Source organism: Cebus imitator, unplaced genomic scaffold (genome assembly GCF_001604975.1).
Source record: "Cebus imitator isolate Cc_AM_T3 unplaced genomic scaffold, Cebus_imitator-1.0 Scaffold579, whole genome shotgun sequence".
NCBI lineage: Eukaryota > Metazoa > Chordata > Mammalia > Primates > Cebidae > Cebus > Cebus imitator.
Window position 1 is genome coordinate 1,047,369 of NW_016107894.1, and position 22,425 is coordinate 1,069,793.

Sequence of the window (22,425 nt, forward strand, 5' to 3'; positions counted from 1 at the left end):
ACACACACACACACACACACACACAAGATACCTTACACAAAAATGCTATATGATAACCATTATTCTGTACCTTGCTTTTTTAACTTATTGTATCATGGAGATCAATTCATATCAGATCTTGTTCATTCCTTTTTAAAACTGCATGGAATTCCATTATATGGTACATCATAGGTTATTCAATGAATCCCCACTGATGGACAGCTAAATTGTTTCTGGGTTTTTTTTTTGATATCCCAAATAATATCACAATAAATAATGTCATGCTTGTATCATTTCATATTTTTGCCAGTAAAACTTTGGGATAGATTCCTAGAAATGGAGTTGGTGTGCCACAGGTTAAACATACATGTAATTTTGCCATATTTTATTCTGACATCACTTTAATTATGTTTGTCCTCTAAATTATATGAACCTTCAGTGGCCCTTACTTTATCAGTCACTAAAACCCACAATCAGATTTTGCTCTGGTATTTTTTTTCCCTTCTACTTTTAAGAGATGACATCTTGCTCTGTTGCCCAGGTTGGAGTGCAGTGGTGCAGTCACAGCTCTCTGCAGCCTCAAGCTCCTGGGCTCAAGTGATTCTCCCACCTCAGCCTCTCAAGTAGCTGGGACTACAGGCACACACTAGCACGCTCAGCTAATTTAAAAAAAAAAAAATTGTAGAGATGGGGGTCTCGCCAATTTGCGCAGGCTGGTCTCAAACTCCTGAGCTTGAGTGATCTTCCTGCCTTGGCCTCCCAAAGTACTGGGATTACAGGCATGAACCACTGCATTCAGACCCCAGACTTTGCTTCCTATTAAAAACCAGACTCTAAAAGAACAACTGTCATCATCATTCCATAATGTTGTATTACTCATGTATCTTCAACTGACTCAAAAGACATTTCATGAGTGCTTACAGGGTTTAACAAAGGTTACTAGATACTTGCAGCTTTAGAGGGAAAATGCTGAAATTTCATTGTTTCCTATCATCAAGAAACTTACACTGAGGACAAAGGAGCAGAGGGAGAACAGAACCAGGGAAAGGAGGAGGACAACAGTAAGACATAACCACAAATAACTACAAAACAAGATACTAATGACAAATGTTGCAAGGGGAACAAAGTACTATTCCAGCTGAAGGAATTAAGAATGGTTTCAGGGACCTCCTTATCAGAAGGCTGAAAAAACTCATATAGGGACAGACTTTGAGGATGGGAAATTTGAAAAAGAGAGAAAAGCAAGTCGAAGTGATCTTCCTGCCTATCTGCAGAGTAGCTGCTAATCAAAGAATCAGGTAGTTTCAGCTAATTATCTTTTTCACAGCTTATTCTACTTTCCTTGCTTAAATACTAGTCATAAAAAAAACCAGATGAATAATCATTCAATAAAAAATATAACATGGAACCTAGAAATACATAATATAATCACAAGCATAATTAATTATGCCAGTAAAGTACGGCAAAATGTTATTCACAGTTAACATCCCGATGAAAACTTTACCTGTGTCTATTGTAAGTAGTATCTGAAGCATGTGTGCCATGGTGATCAAATGGAAGAGATAAAGGTGGTTATAGGAAGAACTAACTGAAGAAGGCTGCAGATCAACAGTGTCATCCCAATACAAGGATGGGAATGCTAACACAGCCCCCACCTATGAGAGAAAAATGAATATTAACATAGGTAACGATAAAAGACTAACATAAATTAATGTCATAACTAAATGTGAAGGGCACCACATGCTACAGTGTGTTTGTGTGTGTGTGTCTTTTAACAAATGCCATATTTTTCTTATTCAATAGAATATATTAGAATATAATGTACCATAAATGGAGGATGATGGTCACCACCAAACAGGTTATTCATTTGCTGTATCTATTTATTGTAGGTCTAAGTAGTGGTTCTGAACTCTGGTTCACAATATTCAACATTACAGGAGTACTTAAAACAATACTGATACAAAGGACCTAGCCTAATCCAACCAAATGAGAATCTCTTGGGGTAGGGCATTCTTTAATGGCATTCTTTTCAAAGTTCCCCAGGAGATTCCAAAAGACCCTCAGGGTTGACAACCACTAGGCAGAGGCCTAGAGAATGAGGGATGAGGATGCTGGCTAATCCTGCATCCAAAAACTCCATGCTCCCAATCCCCATACTGCTTTCTCTACAAAACTTGGTTTGAAGGAATGAGATCATCACAGGGATGGAAAAGTCTCTGCAAAAAACCTAAGGGCAGTTGCCATCCATCCACAGGTGTTTGGGGAAGCCTAGATACACCCATGGTCTGGTCACTATCACCAAATAATTAATGATTTTAAGAGAGCTCATACAGTCATTGACTGTATATCATATATACAACTTAAGAAAAAGGCGAAAGGGGAAGCATAATATGAATTAGAAAAGGCATGCCTGTACAGATACCCGTTAATGTAATCAACCAGAACAAGACCTATTACAAACTGATGGTAAACAGAATGGACAGGAGAGATCAAACTTTATAGATTAAACGCCAATAATTTATAATCTTGAACAAAGGGCATGAATGAGGAAAACACACGAAATTATCAACATGAGGGATTTAAACAAAATTACTGAACACTTACCAAAACGTGAAACAGATCTATAGATAGAAGGCATGGTGTATCTTCTGATTTTAGGTTAGGAAGAACAACTAAAACAAACAAAAAGTTAATATAATTGAGTCAGTAAGAGAGCAATGTAGTTAAATAAAATGCAAACTAAAAACACCTAAACCAAATGTATAACAGGATTATAAAATACAGAAACTAATACATCACACCATTGAGATATGGAAACCATAATGAGAGACAAACTGAACTGAGAAAAGCCTGCTAGAAAGCCCTGGATAGAATTTAAGGGTTAAAAGGTAAAACTTAGGAGGAAATGGCACATGAACTAGGATAACTAAAATACAGAGATTGTTTAAGAAACATTTGTTGAGGCCGGGCGCAGTGGTTCATGCCTGTAATCCCAGTGATTTGTGAGGCCAAGGCAGGCAGAACGCAACGTCAAGAGATTGAGACCATCCTGGCCAACATGGTAAAACCCTGTCTCTACTAAAAATACAAAAATTAGCTGGGCATGGTGGCTTATGCCTGTAGTACCAGCTACTCAGGATGCTAAGGCAGAAGAATCGCTTGAACCAAGGAGGTGGAAACTGCAGTGAGTCAAGATCACGCCACTGTGCTCTAGCCTGGCCAAAGAGCGAGACTCCATCTCAAAAAAAAAAAAAAAAAAAAAAAAAAAAAAAAAAAAAAAAGAATAAAAGAAAAAGAAACATTTGTTGAATGAATGAGAAGGGTTACTTTTATACAATGTTCCCTCTTATCACTTTTCTCTGACTATACCTTTCTAAATGTTCTGTGATACATAATATACTGACAAAATTGGGGTTGTGGGGTGGGAAGAACATGCAAAGCAGAATAGGTGAAATGAGGATGGAGAAGATCCTCTTGAAAAAAATTGGATAATGGTTTATGTAGGTTGATCATCTGGAGGAAATGCAGATGGCTCAAAAGCTATCATCTTTCTAATCTTGTCCATGTCTAAAGAAAACAGTAATTCCAGAAGTGGGAGCAAGGGTGGCAAAGAAGTGAAATTAATAAGAGAAACGGTTTTGTTATATAAAAATGAGGTAATTAATTGCATCTAAATAAAGCTGTTATTTCTATTTTTATTTATTTATTTGTGAGATGGCGTCTCCTTCTGTCGCCAGATCTCTCCCAGTGTCGTGATCTTGGCTTACTAGATTCAAGTGATTCTCCTGCCTCAGCCTCCCGAGTAGCTGGGACTATAGGTGCACACCACCATGCCCAGATAATTTTTGTATTTTTAGTAGAGACAGGGTTTCACCATGTTGGCCAGGATAGTCTCAATCTCTTCACCTCATGATCCGCCCGCCTCAGCCTCCCAAAGTGATGGGATTACAGGTGTAAGCCACCGCACCCAATTTATAAAGCAGTTATTTTTAAAAATGAGGAAGAGAAGCCTCTTTTCAGACTAGGTCAATTTCTTTTTTTTTGAGACAGAGTCTCACTCTGTCACCCAGGATGGGGTGCAGTGGCATGATGCCAGCTCACTGCAACCTCCACCTCCCGGTTCAAGTGATTCTCATGTCTCAACCTGCAGAGTTGCTGGGATTACAGACACATGCCACCACACCCAGCTGACTTTTTGTATGTTTTTTAAGTATAGTGAGGGTTTTACAATGTTGACCAGGCTGGTCTTGAATTTCTGACCTCAGGTGATCCACCCGCCTTGGCCTCCCAAAGTGCTGGGATTACAGGTGTGAGCCACCGAGCCTGGCCATGAGACTAGGTTGATTTCTTTTTTTTTTGAGACGGAGTTTCACTCATGTTACCCAGGCTGGAGTGCAATGGCGCGATCTCGGCTCACCGCAACCTCCGCCTCCTCGGTTCAGGCAATTCTCCTGCCTCAGCCTCCTGAGTAGCTGGGATTACAGGCACGCGCCACCATGCCCAGCTAATATTTTGTAGTTTTAGTAGAGACGGGGTTTCACCGTGTTGACCAGGATGGTCTCGATCTCTTGACCTGGTGATCCACCCACCTCGGCCTCCCAAAGTACTGGGATTACAGGCGTGAGCCACTGCGCCCAGCCCGAGACCAGGTTGATTTCTTAACTTCAAATCCAAGGTTCTAAGCAAAAAGCATAAAGGTTAAGATCAGGGGCTTTGAAGTCAGACTAAAACGGATTCCAGTACTGGCTGTGACTATTGGTCATAGGCAAGTGACAGGTGACTTAACTTCTGTAAGTTTACAGCAGTATATACAAGGCTGCTGGTAGGTTCATTAACATATTAATGTATTATTGGCCGAGCACGGTGGCTCACACCTGTGATTCCAGCACTTTGGGAAGCTGGGGCGGGTGGATCACCTGCGGGCAGGAGTTCAAGACCAGCCTGACCAAGATGGTGAAACCCAGTCTCTACTAAAAATACAGAAATTAGGCCAGGTGCTGAGGCTCATACCTGTAATCCAAGCACTTTGGGGGGCCAAGGCAGCCGGATCACAAGGTCAGAAGTTCAAAACCAGCCTGGCCAATATGGTGAAATCCTGTTTCTACTAAAAAATAATAATAATAAATAATAAAAAAATAACTTAAAGAATATATTAATGTATTATTTATGTATTTTTAAAAATTTATCTTGAGATGGAGTCTCCCTCTGTCTCCCAGGTTGGAGTGCAGTGGTGCGATCTCAGCTCACTGCAACCTCTGCCTCCTGGGTTCAGGCAATCCTCCTGCCTCAGCCTCCCGAGTAGCTGGGATTATAGGCACCCACCACCATGCCCAGCTAATTTGTTTTGTATTTTTAGTAGAAATGGGGTTTCACCACATTGGCCAGGCTCTTTGTGTCATCATATTTTTCTTACAGGTAGTTTTATAATAATTTTTATTTTCCTGGTTGCTAAAAATACTTATTTTTAAATTCTTTTGAAATCAAAAGTAAATTTTGGCATGCATATTTTCATTTTATCTATCGGTTAAACCAACCCTTTATGCACAATTAAACACCTCAGTAAAGTTTACATGATATAGTGGGAAAAGCAGGGACTTTGTGGTCAGGCCAGGGTTTAAATATTATTTCTACTTCTTATTGGTTTTATTATCATGGGCAAGTCATATAATTTTCCTGTGCCTCAGTTTTCTCACTGTAAATGGAGAGAATGATAATTTCCTTGAAGGATGGTGACTGGAAGAAATTAGATTTTATTAAAAAATTCTAGTACAATGCATAGCACATGGCAGTGAGGATCCTATGTCCTGTCCCCATCCATCCATCCATCCACCCACCCATCCATCCATCTATTTAGAGACAAGGTCTCTCTGTTGCCCAGGCTGAAGTATAGTAGCATGATCATGGTTTACTGCAACCTCAGCTTTCTGGGTACAAGTGATATTCCTGACTCAGCCTCTTGAGTAGCCAAACTACGGGTACGTAATACCACACCTGGCTAAGTTTTTTGTAGAGACAGGGTTTCACTATGCTGCTTAGCTGGTCTCAAACTCCTGAGCTCAAATTATCTGCACACCTTGGCCTCTTCAAGTTCTGGGATTACAGGTGTGAGCTACTGCACCCAGCCTGTCTACTGCTAGCAGAAATCAACATATTAAAACAATACTCATAACTTACATAGAAAATAGCTCCTATTCTGGACTTTCTTATTTCTCTCAAATTTTCTACTATTCTTTTTAGTTCAAAATCTTGCCCCTGACCCAGCCCATCCCAATGTCTTCCCTAATTCCTGCCACCATATCCAGATGCATATATTACCTCTAATTTTTCCCTCCTTCAATCTAACCTATTCAATATCAAACTGACCTCAGAATACCACTGTACAAAACTTTTCAAAAAAAAATTCCAATTACCTAAAGAATAAAGTCCAAACTTATGGCTGCAGCATTTAAGACACTGTAATTTTATTTTAAAAACCTCATGCTTCTCTATCTATAGATGCCACTACTCCCATCAAACCTGTCTTCTTGAACATATCACACACTTTCCTACCTCCTCAATCTTTGTTCAAATGTGCCCTGTGCCTTTTGGAATGCAGCCTCTGTTCCTCTCAATTTATCTACTATGTATACTCCCTTCAAGGTTCAATTCAAATCCTACCCTGTTAGAGGAGACAACGGCAGAGCCCCAAAGTGATTTCTTCCTTGTCTCAATTTTTGAAGTGTGTATTTGTGAAGCACATATCTGGCATTTGGCTTTTTATAATTTTTTTTTCTTTTTCCTCACCTCCACCACTATAATGTTTGTTTTTACAGAGGTTCTGCTTCTTTAATTCAATTATAAGCATTAAAATGGCAAGGAACATATCTGAAAGCCCTAACATCTTACAAATAAAAATGTTCCTCTAATAAATTTTCATATGAAAAACTTTCACATACAGGTATAAAGCTATATTACATAAATTCTTCCAGTATTGCTAATTAGAGATTATACACTACCATTTTAGTCTCTGCCATCTGTGATGATATTAAGTCTCCTGTTTAGTGTTTTCTTTGAGACAAGGTCTTGCTATACTGCCTATGCTGGTGTCAAACTCTTGGGCTTAAGGGATCCCCCCCACCTCAGGCTCCTGAGTAGTTAGGCTTATAGGTGTGTACCACCATGCTGAGCAACAAGCTGTTTTAAACACTGTAAATCCCATAATGTGTAATAAGTACAAAAGCAGTGAAACTATTTGGAAGAATTAGTAAATATCTAAATTATGACTGAAATGAAAAAGATACCAAAAAATAAAAACAAAATAGTGATATGCAAATAGGATAAACTGTTCAACAGAAAGAGGTCTTAAAAACAAAGACAAACACATGTGACACATGGAAGGTTCTGGGCCTTTCCAAATGACCAACAAGAGAAAAAAGTAAGTGAAAGAAGGCAAAACTTTTAAGTGTGTGACTAGGGGAACAGCATCAACATTAGATTTCTATTACCATGAACACAATTCAGGAGACATCTCAAAGTTAATTTGAAAATACAAAAGCTAAGGATGGCAGAAGTTCTAATGAAACTCGAGTGGCAGCCTTGGGTGGAGCTGTGGCATCTCCACATCAACAGGATGAGCAGAAAGCTGCTCAGGAAGAGCTCCCTAAGAAGCCTGTGGGGATTAACAAAGAAAAACGCTATTGGCTTCAATAGATTTTCAGGGTAAAGAAGTAAGTCTATTTTGCTGGAAAAAAAAATGTCTGTTAGTTTAGCTACAAGAAAATTAAGCCTGGCTTTAAAAATCTGAATAACTCTTATTTGGTAGAAATATATCTTGGAAGTGCAAGCTGAAACTACCGTACTCACGGCATTTTGGGACTTAGGAACAGATTTACTAACAACTCTCTTTAAGGCTCGTCTGTTTGGGTGCAAAGGAGCTTATAGTAGACTTCAAATGCCCAGATGGAAATGCAGATAGCCAAAAGGAAAGCAAAGTCATTCTAATGCTGTGTAATGACATATCCTTCTTTCTATTTTTATACTAATTGAGACCACCATATGACCGCTTAGTAAATTTCTAACTTGTTAGAATCTGAGAAGATTAGCTGTTATAGCCAGCCTCTCAAAGAAATGGGGATGAAACTGACTTCTGAGATTACTGAATGTAACATTTCCATTATTTCATATGAACTTGACTCACAAACAAAATTAAACATATTTTTAAATGATCTATTCACATCATTGCTCCCTTTTCTAACTGGATTGGGGATACATGGATGTCAAGGTTGTAGATATTGGTTCAATAACCTAGGAAGGTAGAAGAAATGTAAGTTGAAAATATTTGGAAAATACAGATTTTAAAAATAAGATCACAAAGGCTGGGAACAGTGGCTCACGCCTGTAATCCTAGCACTTTGGGATGCCGAGCCAGGCGAATCACCGGAGGTCACCAGTTCAAGACCAGCATGGCCAACATAGTGAAACCCCATCTCTACAAAAAATAAATAAATAAATAAATAATTGGCTAGGCATTGTTGTGGGTGCCTGTAATCCCAGCTACTCAGGGCTGAGGCAGGAGAATCACTTGAACCCGGGAGGTGGAGGCTGCAGTGAGCCAAGATCACGCCACTGCTTTCTAGCCTTGGAAACAAGGGCAAAACTCCCTCTCAAAAATAATAGTAAGATCACAAGATTTACAGAGGAAGTTATTTGTTTATCTGTTTTCTTGCACAGCTTCTGTAGGTGGTAAAATTTCATTAGTGAGTGCTCAAAATTAGTGCAGTGTGTGTTGTTTCCTAATGAAATACACTGCCAGAAATACAATAAAGACATATACAAAATACATAGTAATAGTTCAGAGAAGACTACCTGATAGAAGACGAACCAGATGTTTTTGTATCAGGACCTGAGGACAGGTAATCCGCTGTGCAACTGCAAACTGCATTAATGCTTTCAGACCATTATGCTAGATTGTAAGAGAGGGAAGATAAAAACATGAGGAAAAGAAGACATACATAAGTCATTCACTTAAGAGTTGCTAAAAACCAACTCTAGTTTGTTAGAATTAGTTGCAGATTCATTATATACCTTGTATCATCGCAAATAAATTACAATATTCTTAATACCTGCACAAGGTTTTATGACCTTGTTACATTTCTAACAGATTTTCTCATGAAAAAGAGGTATTAAAGCTATCATTATTTTAATTCTCCTGTAAAGAGTATTCATTTTCCCCAGAGCTCAGCACACTGTGGACCACAAGTTTTATAGTCTTCTGTGCCAGCTGTCAGAAAAACAACAGGGAAATGGCAAGGAAGGGATGGCAACCTCTGTTACCCCTTTTGTGTTCATAGGGCTGCTGAACACATTTCTTGAGTACTGTTTTCCAGGGAACACTACGTTATGAGGTTTAGGCTTGGGGCAGGAGTAGAGTCCTACAGTAGTGTCAGTATCTGCCCATCAAGGAGTCATGGCTTAATTTTATTCTTGAATTCAGTATGATGATTCATTCAGAGCTAAGCCAGCATTAATACTCAATGTTATATAATGGTGCAAAATTAGTGAGAAGGAAAAATACAGGAAACACCAGGATTTTGAAGTGTAACAAACAAAAAAGGGAGAAAAAGTAATCATCACCTAAAATCTCTGTGTGAATTACACTTAACCTCCGAGATTGAGTAAGCTCTATAAAGTGCACACGCTATTATTCAGTTTTCTATGAGACTGATGCAGCTCCTTTTTTCCCACTACAGAATTCTGCTATTTTTTCCAGAAAAGGAGTAAAGACTTTTTTTTTTTTTTTAATAGTAAACTTTGGGGGCGGGGGACAGAAAAAGGCATGCTGTAAGTTACATGTACCTTACCTTGTTGGAGTATACATACCTGCCTATTTTGAAGTGCTCCGAACAGAGGTTTTCCTTCATCTCCCAATAGGTTTTCTCAAATAATAAAAAAACATAAAAATAATAAGTCCTAAATAGTGCTGTAATTATCTGCCGTACTTTTTATCAAATGTTCTTTAATTGTATTTTTTATGAGATGATTTGCATTTTTCCCCTCCAAAGTCTTGTGTTTTAAGTCTATGCCAAAATTTTCCAACTTTTGAGTGAGAGAATATTAAAAGTAAATGTAGATCATTTACAAATTACTGGCATAAAAAATAAAGTCCCTGCAGCAGTCTTATAAAGAATGCTTGGGAAAAACAAAGCAGCCTGGATTGTTTCTTCTCATTTCAGCATCTTTCTTAATGCAAAAAATTCTAAAGTAAGTAATTTATATATGTAATTATAGCCTATTTTATTTAAAAATAATAAGTAAGGCAGATGCAAATGACTTTATTGTTCCTTTGGGTGCTTTTTTTTTGCTCTTGTTGCCCAGGCTGGAGTACAATGGCATGTTCTTGGCTCACTGCAACCTCCACCTCCCAGGTTCAAGTGATTCTGTCTCAGCCTCCTGAGAAGCTGTGATTTTACAGGTGCGTGCCACCATGCCCAGCTAAGTTTTTCTAGTTTTAGTAGAAATGGGGGTTTCACCACATTAGCCAGGCTGGTCTCGAACTCCTGACCTCAGCTGACTTGCCCACCTCGGCATCCCAAAGTGCTAGGATTACAGGTATGAGCCACTGCACCTGGCCCGGCCTTGGGTACAGTTTTAAAAGATTTAGAAAAGATGAATAGGGAAAAAGAAAATGAGGCTGGGTGTGGTGGCTCATGCCTGTAATCCCCATATTTCGGGGGGCCGAGGCAAGAGGACTGCTTGAGCTTGGAAGTTCAAGACCACACTGGGCAACATGGTGAAACTCTGTCTCCACAAAAAATACAAAAGTTAGCTGGGCGTGGTGGTGCATGCCTGTGGTGTCATTTGCTCAGGGGGCTGAGGTGGGAGGATCACTTGAGTCTGAGGAGGCTAAGGCTTCAGTGAGCCATGACTGCATCACTGCACTCCAGCCTGGACAACAAAGTGAGACCCTGTCTCAAAAAAAAAAAGAGAGAGAAAAAAAAAAGGAAATACCAAAACCATAGATTTGTGGTTTGTTGTCCATGGTATTTATTGCTAAATTACTCTTATTTTCACTGATCCTTAGCAGCCAATATGAGTGTGGAAGCATTTTTTTCATCTTTGCATAAACAGCAATTCAAAGGATGCTTTGTTTTGATTCCTCAACTATTATCCTATGCCAGTACATTCTGTACATGTCTCTCCATCCCCACAGGGATTGAGATAAGTTAGCTGCTTAGGCACTAAGAGTAAAGTACAGCATTAAGCCTGCTTGATGGAAAACCCCCAATAGTGAACACAATATGTTATTAATCAAACAGAATCCAATTATTATAGAACCACATATGAAAAGATTCAGCAGTAAATTTCTTATCTTTTTATAGAAGACTCTGCCCTCTCTTTAACGATCAAGGTCTAAATATAAATTCTTGATCTCCTAATGTTTATCTTCCCCAAAATAGTAAAGTGTGAAATAGCTTCACTGAAAGTCTGAAGAGACTTAGCAGGTCATGATTCTGAAAAAATGCTTTATATTTGTTATCAATTTGTTCAGATTCTGTCCTATATAAACCTCATCTTTCCTATTTCCCATTTGATTGAATCACAGCAAATATAAAGTGTTGTATTACATTATACCCATGATTTAAGTCTACCAGGTTTGAAAGTGACTTTTTTCCCCCTCAAGCACATCCATCCATGGTAGCTTTATTCAGTCTTGTCCCCACCCCCACAGCTCCCTCCACCAGGCAGACAGAGAGGAGGCCACCCCACTGCAGCACCTGGGGACCTTGGGCCAGCAAAGTGTCCTGCCCAGAAGGCACCAACCCCAGGAAGACACAGCCCCCACCCAGAGCTTCCCCGGGCTGCCCCTACCCCTGAGCCCGCCCTGAGGATTTGTGCTTTGACTCTGACAGGGAGAAGCAGGAAGCCGCCAGCCCCCTGTCCCTGTGGGAGTCCTTGGAGGGCACAGGGTGGAGCAGCGACCCCGGCTCAGGGAGCGGCGTTTCCTCAGCTCCAACAGCCCCTGCATGGTGCCGGGCTCAGCCCAAGACGCCTACCCAAACTCTGGCCCCATCAGGGATGGTCACGGCCCAGGCACAGGGGCGACTCTGCCCATCAGTCCCCTTGGGGCAGTGACCAGATCCTGGCTGGGGCAGAGACAGGATGGGCCCTCTCTATGGGCCTAAGGTCAATGTACGTGGAGGCTCACTGGGCTCAGGCCAATGAACCTACCCATAGGAGCCCTCTGAGGGCACCAGTGCATGGTCCACTCAGGGCAGGTGCCCGTGGCCCAGAATCTGCCCTCACCAAGGCACTGGAAGTAACTCTTAAACTCTATTGAGAAATTAATGATAGTATGTAGGAAGGCTTTGGGAAAAATGTGACTTCATGCTACTTAATTCAAATTATGAAATACAAGTGTCTTGTTACAAAAATATATTTGAATGAAGAAAATATAATAGACTCCATTAAAAACAATTACCATATGTATATATATATATATATGAAAGGGAAATCAAAGTTGGCTTGGATAAAGATAGGGAAGAATCACCATTCTTAATTTTTTCCATGTAATATTGGACCTTGTCCCTATAATGAACAAATGCACTAATTTAAAAAATCTAAGTGATCCCTCGCTGCTACATTTTTCTATGGGACATTTTCAATATGGCAGACAATTTGACAGTAGGCTTCCCTTTAGAGCTGGTTTCTACCTGCTAATCTTAAACTGCCTCAGTTTTCCTTTCCCCTGTTAATTTTTAGGTGGCACACACACACTTTTAGAAACAGGGTCTCACTCTGTTGCCCAGGCTAGAGGGCAGTGGTGCAACCTCAACTCCTGGGCTCAAATGATCCTCCCATTTCAGCTTCCTGAGTAGCTAGGATTACAGGTACATACCACCATGCCTGACTAACTTTTTTTGAGAGACAGTCTTGTTATGTTGCCCAAGCTAGTCTCAAAATCCTGACCTCAAGTTATCCTCCCACCTTAGCGTCTCCCAAACATCAACCTCCCAGGAGTGAGCCACTGCACCTAACTCCTTTAAAATATTATTTTAACTTATGTTGCATATGGCCATGATCACAGTTAAAAAGAAATCGATATAAAAAAAATTATCAGACCCAATGGCATGAGCCACACTAATACACTAAAATACTAATAGTCCTCATACAAGTCAAATTATTCTGGTCCATCCGGGAAAAAAAGAATTTAAGAATGAACGATCGGTGTTAATTCTGTCTTGAACGATCAGTGTTAATTCTACCTCACTGAAATGTCCAAACCAGTCTTCTTAGGAGCTTTACCAATTGCCTGGGTGGTGAAAGCACAGGTGCTCCAGGTCAGCATGGGAACTCGAGGATCCGTTTCATCAGGAGGCACTTTCAATCCAATTCTATAAATTGTTGTGGCAAAGAGAATAACCATGTCCTTGATGCTATTAGAATATTTAACCCTATATATAAAACAAAAAAAATTTGTATGATTTAGTAGAAAGAGCTACTTAGTAAGAAGTCCAATTAAGTCCTGAAGTAGTAGAAACAATTTAACTGCTTTCAACACAAGTAAACTGCTCTTTGCCAAATTAGAGATTAACTTCTACAAAGATTTCTTCAGTTGGAAAAAAATTCGTAGAGCAGAACTGTATTTTCTAAAGGTAGCGAAATAGCTCTTATAAAATGGTAATGACCCACATAACTTCACTTCCTGTAAAAGATGCAATAGATGCTCACAGCTAGAAGGGATTCAGGTACTAATTAAAAAACAGAATGAATACAGAAGGAATAAAATCCAGAGGAACAGATCTGACCTAACAAGTTTTGGTGCCTGGAAAAGGAACCAAAGTACTTTTGTATTAATAGGTATGTGTACATGTTTGTGTTGTATGTATGTGTGATAATACCATGTATTTGGAGTGATACTATCTGGTTTTCTGAATCTCCATTTGTAATGAGTATTTTCAGTAGCAATGGGATAGATAAACAAGGATCACAACTAGAAAAACTACTCTGGATACTCAGTATTAATGAAATAATAATACCTGATTTGGGTACATCATATCTCTCCAATAACCTAATGAGGTAGGAGAGAAGGCCACTGCATCAATTTTACATATACAAAAAATGAACTGGTGGTGGGGGTGGAGTGACCTGAGACCTTTCAGAAAGTCACAAAGCAAGTCAGATGTAATTTTAAATGATGTCTCTTAATTCCGGTCCTCTTGTAGGTTGGACCACAGAGAGTTAGCATTTTGTTGGTTAAAAATGGTTACTCAGAGGCACAGTTCATCTTAATATATATTACTTAATATATCAAACCACTTCATTTTATTAATACAAATAAAAAAACAAGAGAAAGAAACAAGATAATGGGATAAACTATTTTATAAATATAAAAGGAAGGAAAGATGGAAGCCTACACTGTTTCCTATTTTTATTTTCACAATCTTTTACAAAGTTCTCTCTTAACTATTTAGATACTTACAAAGACTGAACTCCAAAATTCAGGATGGAATGGAATTCAAAAGCAGAATCTCCCGTTCCTTGATTAAAGAAAACAGGAATTGGGTTTTCTCCTGACAAATTAAAGGGAAAAGGAAAGAAAAATCATGAATGAGTTTAGTCTGACATACAGTTTTCTAACTTTTATTTTTTTTTTGACAGTCTCACTCTGTCACCCATGCTGCAGTACATGATGATCTGTAGCTTCAACCTCCAAGGTTCAAGCAATCCTCCCAATCTCAGCCTCCCAAGTAGCTGGGACTAGGGGCACACACCACTGTGCCTGGCTCTTTATTTTTTGTTTTCAGCAAGTTTGCTTTATGATGTGTCTGAGTGTGGTTTTCTTATCTGTTTGAGATTTACTGAACTTCTTGAATCTGCAAATGTATGACTTTCTCCAAATTTGGGAAATTTTCAATTATTTCTTCAAATTTTTTTTTCTGCATTATTTTCCCTTCCTTTTGGGAAAAATGTTATAACACAAATGTTGGATTGAAAAAAAGATTATCCCATAGATCCCTAAGGTTCTATTTTTGAGTCCCCATCTCTTTTCTGTCTGTTCTCCATACTGAATCACTTCCACTGATCTAATTTCACATTCATGGACACCTTACCTCATCTCCGTCTAGTATATATATTGATGAAACAACACAGTCTTGCTGTGTTGCCCAGCCTGGAGTGTAGTGGCATGATTATAGCTCACTGTAACCTCAAACTCCTAGGCTCAAGCAATCCTCTTGACTCAGTCTCCCATGTACCTAGGACTACTGTATAGGCACACAACACTACACCCAGCTAATTTTTTTTTTTTTTAAGAGATGGGGTCTCACTATGTTGCCCAGGCTGGTCTTGAATTCCTGGCCTCAAGTGATCCTCCTGCCTCAGCCTCCCACAGTGCTGTTTATTACAGGCCTGAGCCACTGTGCTCAGCCTTCCAGTTTACTATCAAGCACATGCAGTTAATTTTTATTTCATCCAGTATTTTTTCAATTCTATTATCACCATATAGTTGGTTTTTTTAGTTCCTATTTTTCTGCTAACTTCTTCCAACTCTTTAAAGAGTGTTCATCTTCACCTTATGTTTCAAGGCTATCTAGCTGCTTTAAAACTCTTTGATAAGTTTAACATTTAAAACATCTCAGGACTGGCATTTGGTTGTTTTTCCCTTGAGAACTGGTCAGATTTTTTGGTTCTTTGTATGTCAAGTAATTCTGGATTATATCTTGTATATTTGGAATATTACATTGGGAGGTTCTGGTCCTGTTAAAAACCTCTGGAAAAACATACAGTTTTAAAGTGTTTTAGAAGGCAATAAACTCAGGTTAACAAGTTCTGTCTCATCCTCTGTGGATGGTGATTCCAAAGTTAGTTTTCAGAGACTTTGCTGTGGTGTTTTGATCTGCCCAGCACATGTACTCCTCAGGGGGTTAGTCTGGGACTTCAGTGATGAAACCATTTGAAATGCAGATTACTTCTCAAAACTTTGGCTATGCCTCTTTTGGCCTATTCTGCACATGTGCAGCTTGGAGGTGAGCCCAGGTCTCAAAAATATGAGATTCCCCTTCTATAGTTCTCTCTTCTTTGAGATTCCCACCCTGGCCCCCACACTTTCTAGCTCCAAAGGGCCCTTTTTCCTAGTTCCTCTGGCCAGAATGACATTTTTTTCAGTTTTAGTCTCCCATGAGATCATTCAAGATTTATGACTGGAGATTCCCTTGCGGTGAAGCCATGAGGCAAAGACAGAAAAAAATGATGAAGATTAACCTTGTACCCTTTAGAACACAGGAGCCCCCTTTCCCAGTTCCTCACCAGAGAGACTGGGTTTCTCTTGGGATTATGGGCATCTACATGGCTACCACGGCAGTGCAGCTCCATGCCTGAAGCTGGCCTTGGGAAAAGGTCAGAGGAAAAATAAACACACTCCTTTTATACTCTGTCTGTGAGGGGCTTCTTTTCCTGATCCTCTGACCAGAAAGAGATGGCATTTCTCTTGGATTTTTTGCTGTTCATGCTTGTTGTACAGTTCTGAGATTCAGCTGTTCTTGGGTGAAAGTTGGGAAATAAAGAAGGAAAAAGCCTCAGAAAACTCACTACCTGTACTGATAATTCTTAAATTTTGACTTTATTTCCCAATCTGCCTGCTATATCTACTTTTTAGAGACTTTAGATGTTCTGGTGTTTTGTATCCTGTGAAAGTAGGTTTGTCAGGAATATATGAGGAACAGATACTGGATGTTATGAAATGTCTTTAAAAAAAAAAAAGTGTCTTGCTTGCCCAGGCTAAACTGCAGTGGTACAGTCGCAGCTCACAGCAACCTCCATCTCCCAGGTTCATGCCTTAGATTCTCCTGCCTCAACGCCTATAATCCTGAGTAGCTGGGATTATAGGTGTGAACCACCATGGCTGGCTAATTTTTGTATTTTTAGTAGAGATGGGGTTTCACCATGTTGGCCGAGCTGGTCTCGAACTTCTGGCCCCAAGAGATCTGCCTGCCTCAGCCTCCCAAAGTGCTGTGACTGCAGGGGTGAGCCACTGCAACTGGCTTGAAATGTCTTTTTTAAAAAGTTACAATGACCAGCCAGGCACAGTGGCTCATGCCAGCACTTTGGGAGGCCAAGGCAGGTGGATCACCTGAGGTCAGGAATTCAAAACCAGCCTGGCCAACATGGTGAGACCCCGTCTCTACTAAAAATACAAAAATGAGCCAAGTGTGGTGGCAGACTACAGTAATCTCAGCTACATGGGAGGCTGAGGCATGAGAATCACTTGAACCTGGGAGGTGGAGGCTGCAGTGAAATCTCACTACTATACTCCAGCTTGGGGGACAGAGCGAGACTCCATCTCAACTTTTTGGGCTATGAGCTGTCTTCTAAGTAAGGTTTTGGCCATATTCCATGGATTTTGATCTGTGTTGTTCTCATTGTTGTTAATTGCTAAATAGTTGATGATTTCTCCATCTCTCTCTAGTTTTTCCTTGCACTTAATAGTTATATGGAATAGTATTTTAAAATTCCTAATTTGTTAGATTTTTGAGCTCTCTTTTGTTAGGTTTTATTTTATTGTATTGTGGATAGTATAAGTGTCCTACATAATTTCTCTTTTTGAAAACTGAGATTTTTACATGGTCTAATTTATTAACCAATCTGTTATTAATAATCGATGGACAGCCGGGCACAGTGGCTCACACCTATAATCCAAACGCTTTGGGAGGCCACAGTGGGAGGACCACTTGAGGTCAGGAGTTCAAGATTAACCTGGGCAACACAGCAAGATGCTGTCTCAAAAATTAAAAAAAATCCATGAGTATTTGATGAAAATATATTCTCAACAGGAACACACTTCTACAGAATATGTTACTAAATCAAGTTAAATTTAAAAAATTCTCTAAGTCTTTATTTATTTATTTATTTATTTTAGGATGACTTGCCCAGCCATAGTCTTAGAAAGATCTGGCAAAATCTCCCACTACACTATGTTTTTGTTCAAAACAACACAGGATGAAAATAAAAAGAAACTGAATTTATTATCTGTTTTTCTCCTAACCTTCCCGTATTTGTAGGCAATAGAGAAAAAATGCTTACATATTTTCTGCAATTCTTCCTTTACAATCTCTAGGCTCTGTTTCTTTCCCCCAAACAACTAGTCATTCGATAAGCATTCACAGCAAACTTGTCAATGCTTACTATTAATACCACCGCCTCTTACCATCTCAGGGTATGACCAGTGCAAACGATTCCTGATTAATCTTCTTGAGTCATCTCCTCACTCTTCCAATCTATCTGCAGCACCACTCCCACACTAAAAAGCTACCAGAATAAATGCTAGTCACTTGCTCAAAAATTTTTCATTATTCCATGATTTCTTTTTTATAGTTCTTTATTTCAATAGTTTTTCCTTAGATTATGTTCAGTATCATCTTCCCTTGAAAATACAGGCTTCTAAGTAAATTGTCGAATATGCTTAAAAGATACTAATCACTCTTACACTCTTTAGATGGTCACAGAAGTCCTACTGCTAATAAAGTGATCTTTCTACTTAATGTCATGTTTGAGACCTACAATGAAATATTTATAGGCCAAAATAACAACAGAAAACTGACTTAAGGCTGAATATTTGAGACCTAAAAATCAGGATGTAAAATCAAGATGTCAATCTACATTTTTTTAAATAAAAAGAAACTAAATTCACATATGTCAAAGACATTTTTAAACACTATTTTAAAAAAAGAAGAATCTCTTGTACTGAATTGCTTCTCAGTGCTTAGAACAAGTAGCGAAGTATAAGTACATGCCAAAAATCACTTCTTAGCAAATACAAGGTCTTTTGTTAGAAGAGTTTTTCACGTAACAGATTGTTATCTCATTAGCACCACTTGTGGAAAAGTTTTTGTTAAAAAATGAAGAAGGAGGGAAAACTGACAGGACATTGCCAAACTCATTCATTGCTGACTTGTTTTCTTCCATCATTCTGTGTTTCTAAACAACCAAGTCCAAATTCTTACAAATCTCCACAACTGCCCCCATATTCTCTACTACTCCCTACTATATACCCTTGACTAACGTAGGCCAGGCTTTTTCAAGGTCTCTGAAAATGCCAAGCTCGTATTTCCCTAAAAACATGTCTATTTTCTACCTGGGTTCTCCTTTATCCCTACGATACACCCAAATTTGATACAAGGTCAAACTGAATCTCCTTTTCTCCATGACATCTTCCCTTACTACTTAAGCCCCTACTGATCAATTCCTTCTTAAAAATCTTATGAGTCCTATTGTTCTGTACTGTAAAAACTGACTGTTAATGCATTTCCTCTTGTATCATTCTTAACTGCATAGCATGCACACATGTGAGGTCAACAAGGCAGGGAACATAAAAATTTGTATAGTGCTGAATGCATGATTAAACATTTAATAAAAATACTTGATAACTTAGACCGGGTCCATTGGCTCATGCCTATAATTCTGGCACTTTGGGAGGCTGAGGAAGGAGGACTGCTTGAGCCCAGGAGTTTAAGACCAGTCTGGGCACATAGCAAGACCTTGTCTCTACAAAAAATTTAAAAATTAGCCAGGTGTGGTGATGCAAGCTTGTGGTTCCAGCTACTTGGGAGGCTGAGGTGGGAGGATCACTTGAGCCCAGGAAGTCGAAGCTGCAGTGAGCTGTCATCGTACCACTGCACTCCAGCCTGGGTGATGAGTGAGACCTGTCTTAAGAAAAAAAACACACACACACAAAACAAACAAAAAAACCTTTGTAACTCAGGCTGACTATGATGATGAGAAATAAAACCATCACCCCTATTTTTCCTCTGTAGCTTTTGTATATATCCTTCATTTTCCTTAAAAGTATGTAACTAAAAGGACATAAAGCACAACAGAGGCTGAAATAATCAGAAAAAAATGTGGATAAACAAAAGTATGAATTATAGAAATAAGACATAAATATTTTGAGTAGAATACATAGAAATATTCTGGAATATTTTCTAGGTATAGTGTGCATCAATTTTAGATCCAAAGAGGGGATGAGAAGCTAATTTTTGAAATACTGGACTTTGCCTTCATCCTATTGATTCACTGCCTAAACCGGGGGTCCTCAATCTCAGGTCCACGGACAAGCCTGGTCTATGGCCTGTTGGGAACCTTGGGAATGCGCTGCAAAGCAGGAGGTGAGCAGTGGATGAGCAAAGCTCCATCAATATTTACAGCCACTTCCCATCACTCAAATTATCGCGTGACTTCTGCCTCCTGTCAGATCAGCAGCAGCATTAGATTCTAATAGGAATGCAAACTCTATTGTGAACCATGCATGTGAGGAATCTAGGTTGCCCACTCCTTATGAGAATCTAATGACTGACAATCTGTCACTGTCTCCCATGACCCCGAGATGAGATCATATGGTTGCAGGAAAACAAGCTCAGGGATCCCACTGATTTTACATTATGGTGACTTGTATAATTATTTCATTATATATTACAACGTAATAATAACAGAAATAAAATGCACAATAAACGCAATACACTTGAATCATCCCCAAATCATCCCCTTCATCCATGGAAAAACTGTCTCCACAAAATCAGTCCGTGGTGCCAAAAAGGTTGGGGGCCATTGGCCTAAACAAAAGACAACTTTTCCTCACTGTATTTTAAAAATTCCCATTTTATCCTTTTAAGCAAACCTCCATTAATAGCCATATTTGTCTCACAACTGTAAAGAATATGTAAATGATAGTTTAAAAAGTTTTTGTTATGACGAACATTACCAACAAAATATTAACAATATTAGTAATAGTGATGGCTAACATGTAGTACTTACTATGTACCATGGACTGTTCTAATTTACATATAACTCTGCTAATTCTTCAACCAATAAAATAGATACTATTATAATATTATTATCCCCTATTTGCAAATAAGAAGTTGAGGCACACAGAGCTTAAGTAACTTGCCCAAGATCACATAATCAGTAAGCGGATCTTAGTGATTTAGATGAATCTTGGATCTAAGATTTAAATCTAAGCAGTCTAACAGCTTGGAATAATCAGACAAACCTGTATTGTCTCATACTATGAAAAATGATTAAGTTGAACAAAGCAATTTAAGTCAAACTTAGTCTTAGCTTCAAAAACTTCTGTTTCCTGATATTCAAGAAATCTGTACTTGCAAATCATATTTTAGCACAATAATTACTAAAAATAAAAATTCTGACACAATCTTCACATAGCTAATATAAAATAAATTTAAGCAAACCTTTAGCATGTCTTATATTATAACCTGATATTCTGGCCAGAACAGTCTGAATCCATTGAGCCAGGGTCAAAAGTTGAGCAAGAACATCTGCATTCTCACTGAAAAAATGATAATAAAAATTATTAAAACCATGGGTACAAAGTCAAAAGGAAAAGCTGAATTTGTATTCTTTCCGTGGATAAATGGTTGTATAAAAAAGTTAAATTCTTCCAGATTAATTTTCTAGGTCACAGAAACATGTGTCTAAATATGTAGCTTTTTGGAAGGGGAAGGAAATTTTAAACATACAAGAAATAAGAAACCAACCACATGTCAATCACCCACAGGTAGTAAATGTCAGTAAAGGGAATAAGCATCCTAGCTGCTCCAGTCAAAAACTAGGTTTTGTCTTGTAATCTATTAACTAACATTGTAATCCATTAATTAACCTTGCAGGCTTTACCTTCTAAATATATCTCAAGTTGATCGTTTCTTCCTACCTCTACTATTACTACCCCCTACCCTATCACATCAGCCCTCACTTGTATTACTTAGACTCCTAACTGTTCTTCCTGCTTCTACTCTTGTGTTTCATTCTAAGTATGAATTCACTATATAGCAGCTAGAAGAATTTTCTAAAAATGTAAACGGGATCATAGAACTTTTAATCTTTGCTCATAATCCCTTTTATGATCTGGTCTTTGTTTGTTCCATTCCAGTAAGCGTGTGGCCTTCTTGCTGTGCCTCAAACATGATGGGTTCCAAACCTGAGGCCTTTGCTCTTGATATAGCCTGTACTTTGAATTTTCTTCTCCCAGAGAAAAGTAGTGATTATTCCTCACTTTATTCAGGTCCCTGTTCAAATGTCACCATCTCAGAGAAGAGCTCCCTGACAAATCTGTCTATAAATAGCCTCATGCCCCGGTCTGTCTTTAGCCCTTTAACCTACTGCTTTAGTTTTCTCATAGTATTTCTCCATACTCAACACTGTCTTACTCTTTTATTGCCAGTCTCTCTAAAATGCACTTTTCATAAGGGCAGGAACTTGAGACAGACTGTTATTAAGAACAAATTGCCAACGATAATGATGGTAAAGGGCCATATGAAAGGAATGAATCTTTTTGCATCTTTTCTCCTTTTTTGAGTGCTACGACAGAGGTCAGAGTTCTATTGCTTTAATGGCTGCTGGAAAATATAATCACAATGTATGGATTTGAGTAAATAAACATTCTAGTTCTCTTAGAGGCAA

The 22,425-nt window shown here is 38.8% G+C and overlaps 1 protein-coding gene across 1 annotated transcript in view; it reads right to left on the reverse strand.

Moving 5' to 3' along the window:
* Nucleotides 1–22,425, reverse strand: part of LOC108294437 (E3 ubiquitin-protein ligase UBR1-like) — a 64,570-nt gene that overhangs the window by 37,789 nt on the left and 4,356 nt on the right. Inside the window, exons 4-10 of the mRNA XM_017516325.2 lie at nucleotides 21,198–21,295; nucleotides 14,438–14,528; nucleotides 13,261–13,409; nucleotides 9,838–9,893; nucleotides 8,824–8,920; nucleotides 2,584–2,651; nucleotides 1,484–1,634 (exon numbers count right to left, since the gene is read on the reverse strand). Coding sequence (XP_017371814.1) covers nucleotides 1,484–1,634; nucleotides 2,584–2,651; nucleotides 8,824–8,920; nucleotides 9,838–9,893; nucleotides 13,261–13,409; nucleotides 14,438–14,528; nucleotides 21,198–21,295 — 710 coding nt within the window. The remainder of the gene's footprint in view (nucleotides 1–1,483; nucleotides 1,635–2,583; nucleotides 2,652–8,823; nucleotides 8,921–9,837; nucleotides 9,894–13,260; nucleotides 13,410–14,437; nucleotides 14,529–21,197; nucleotides 21,296–22,425) is intronic.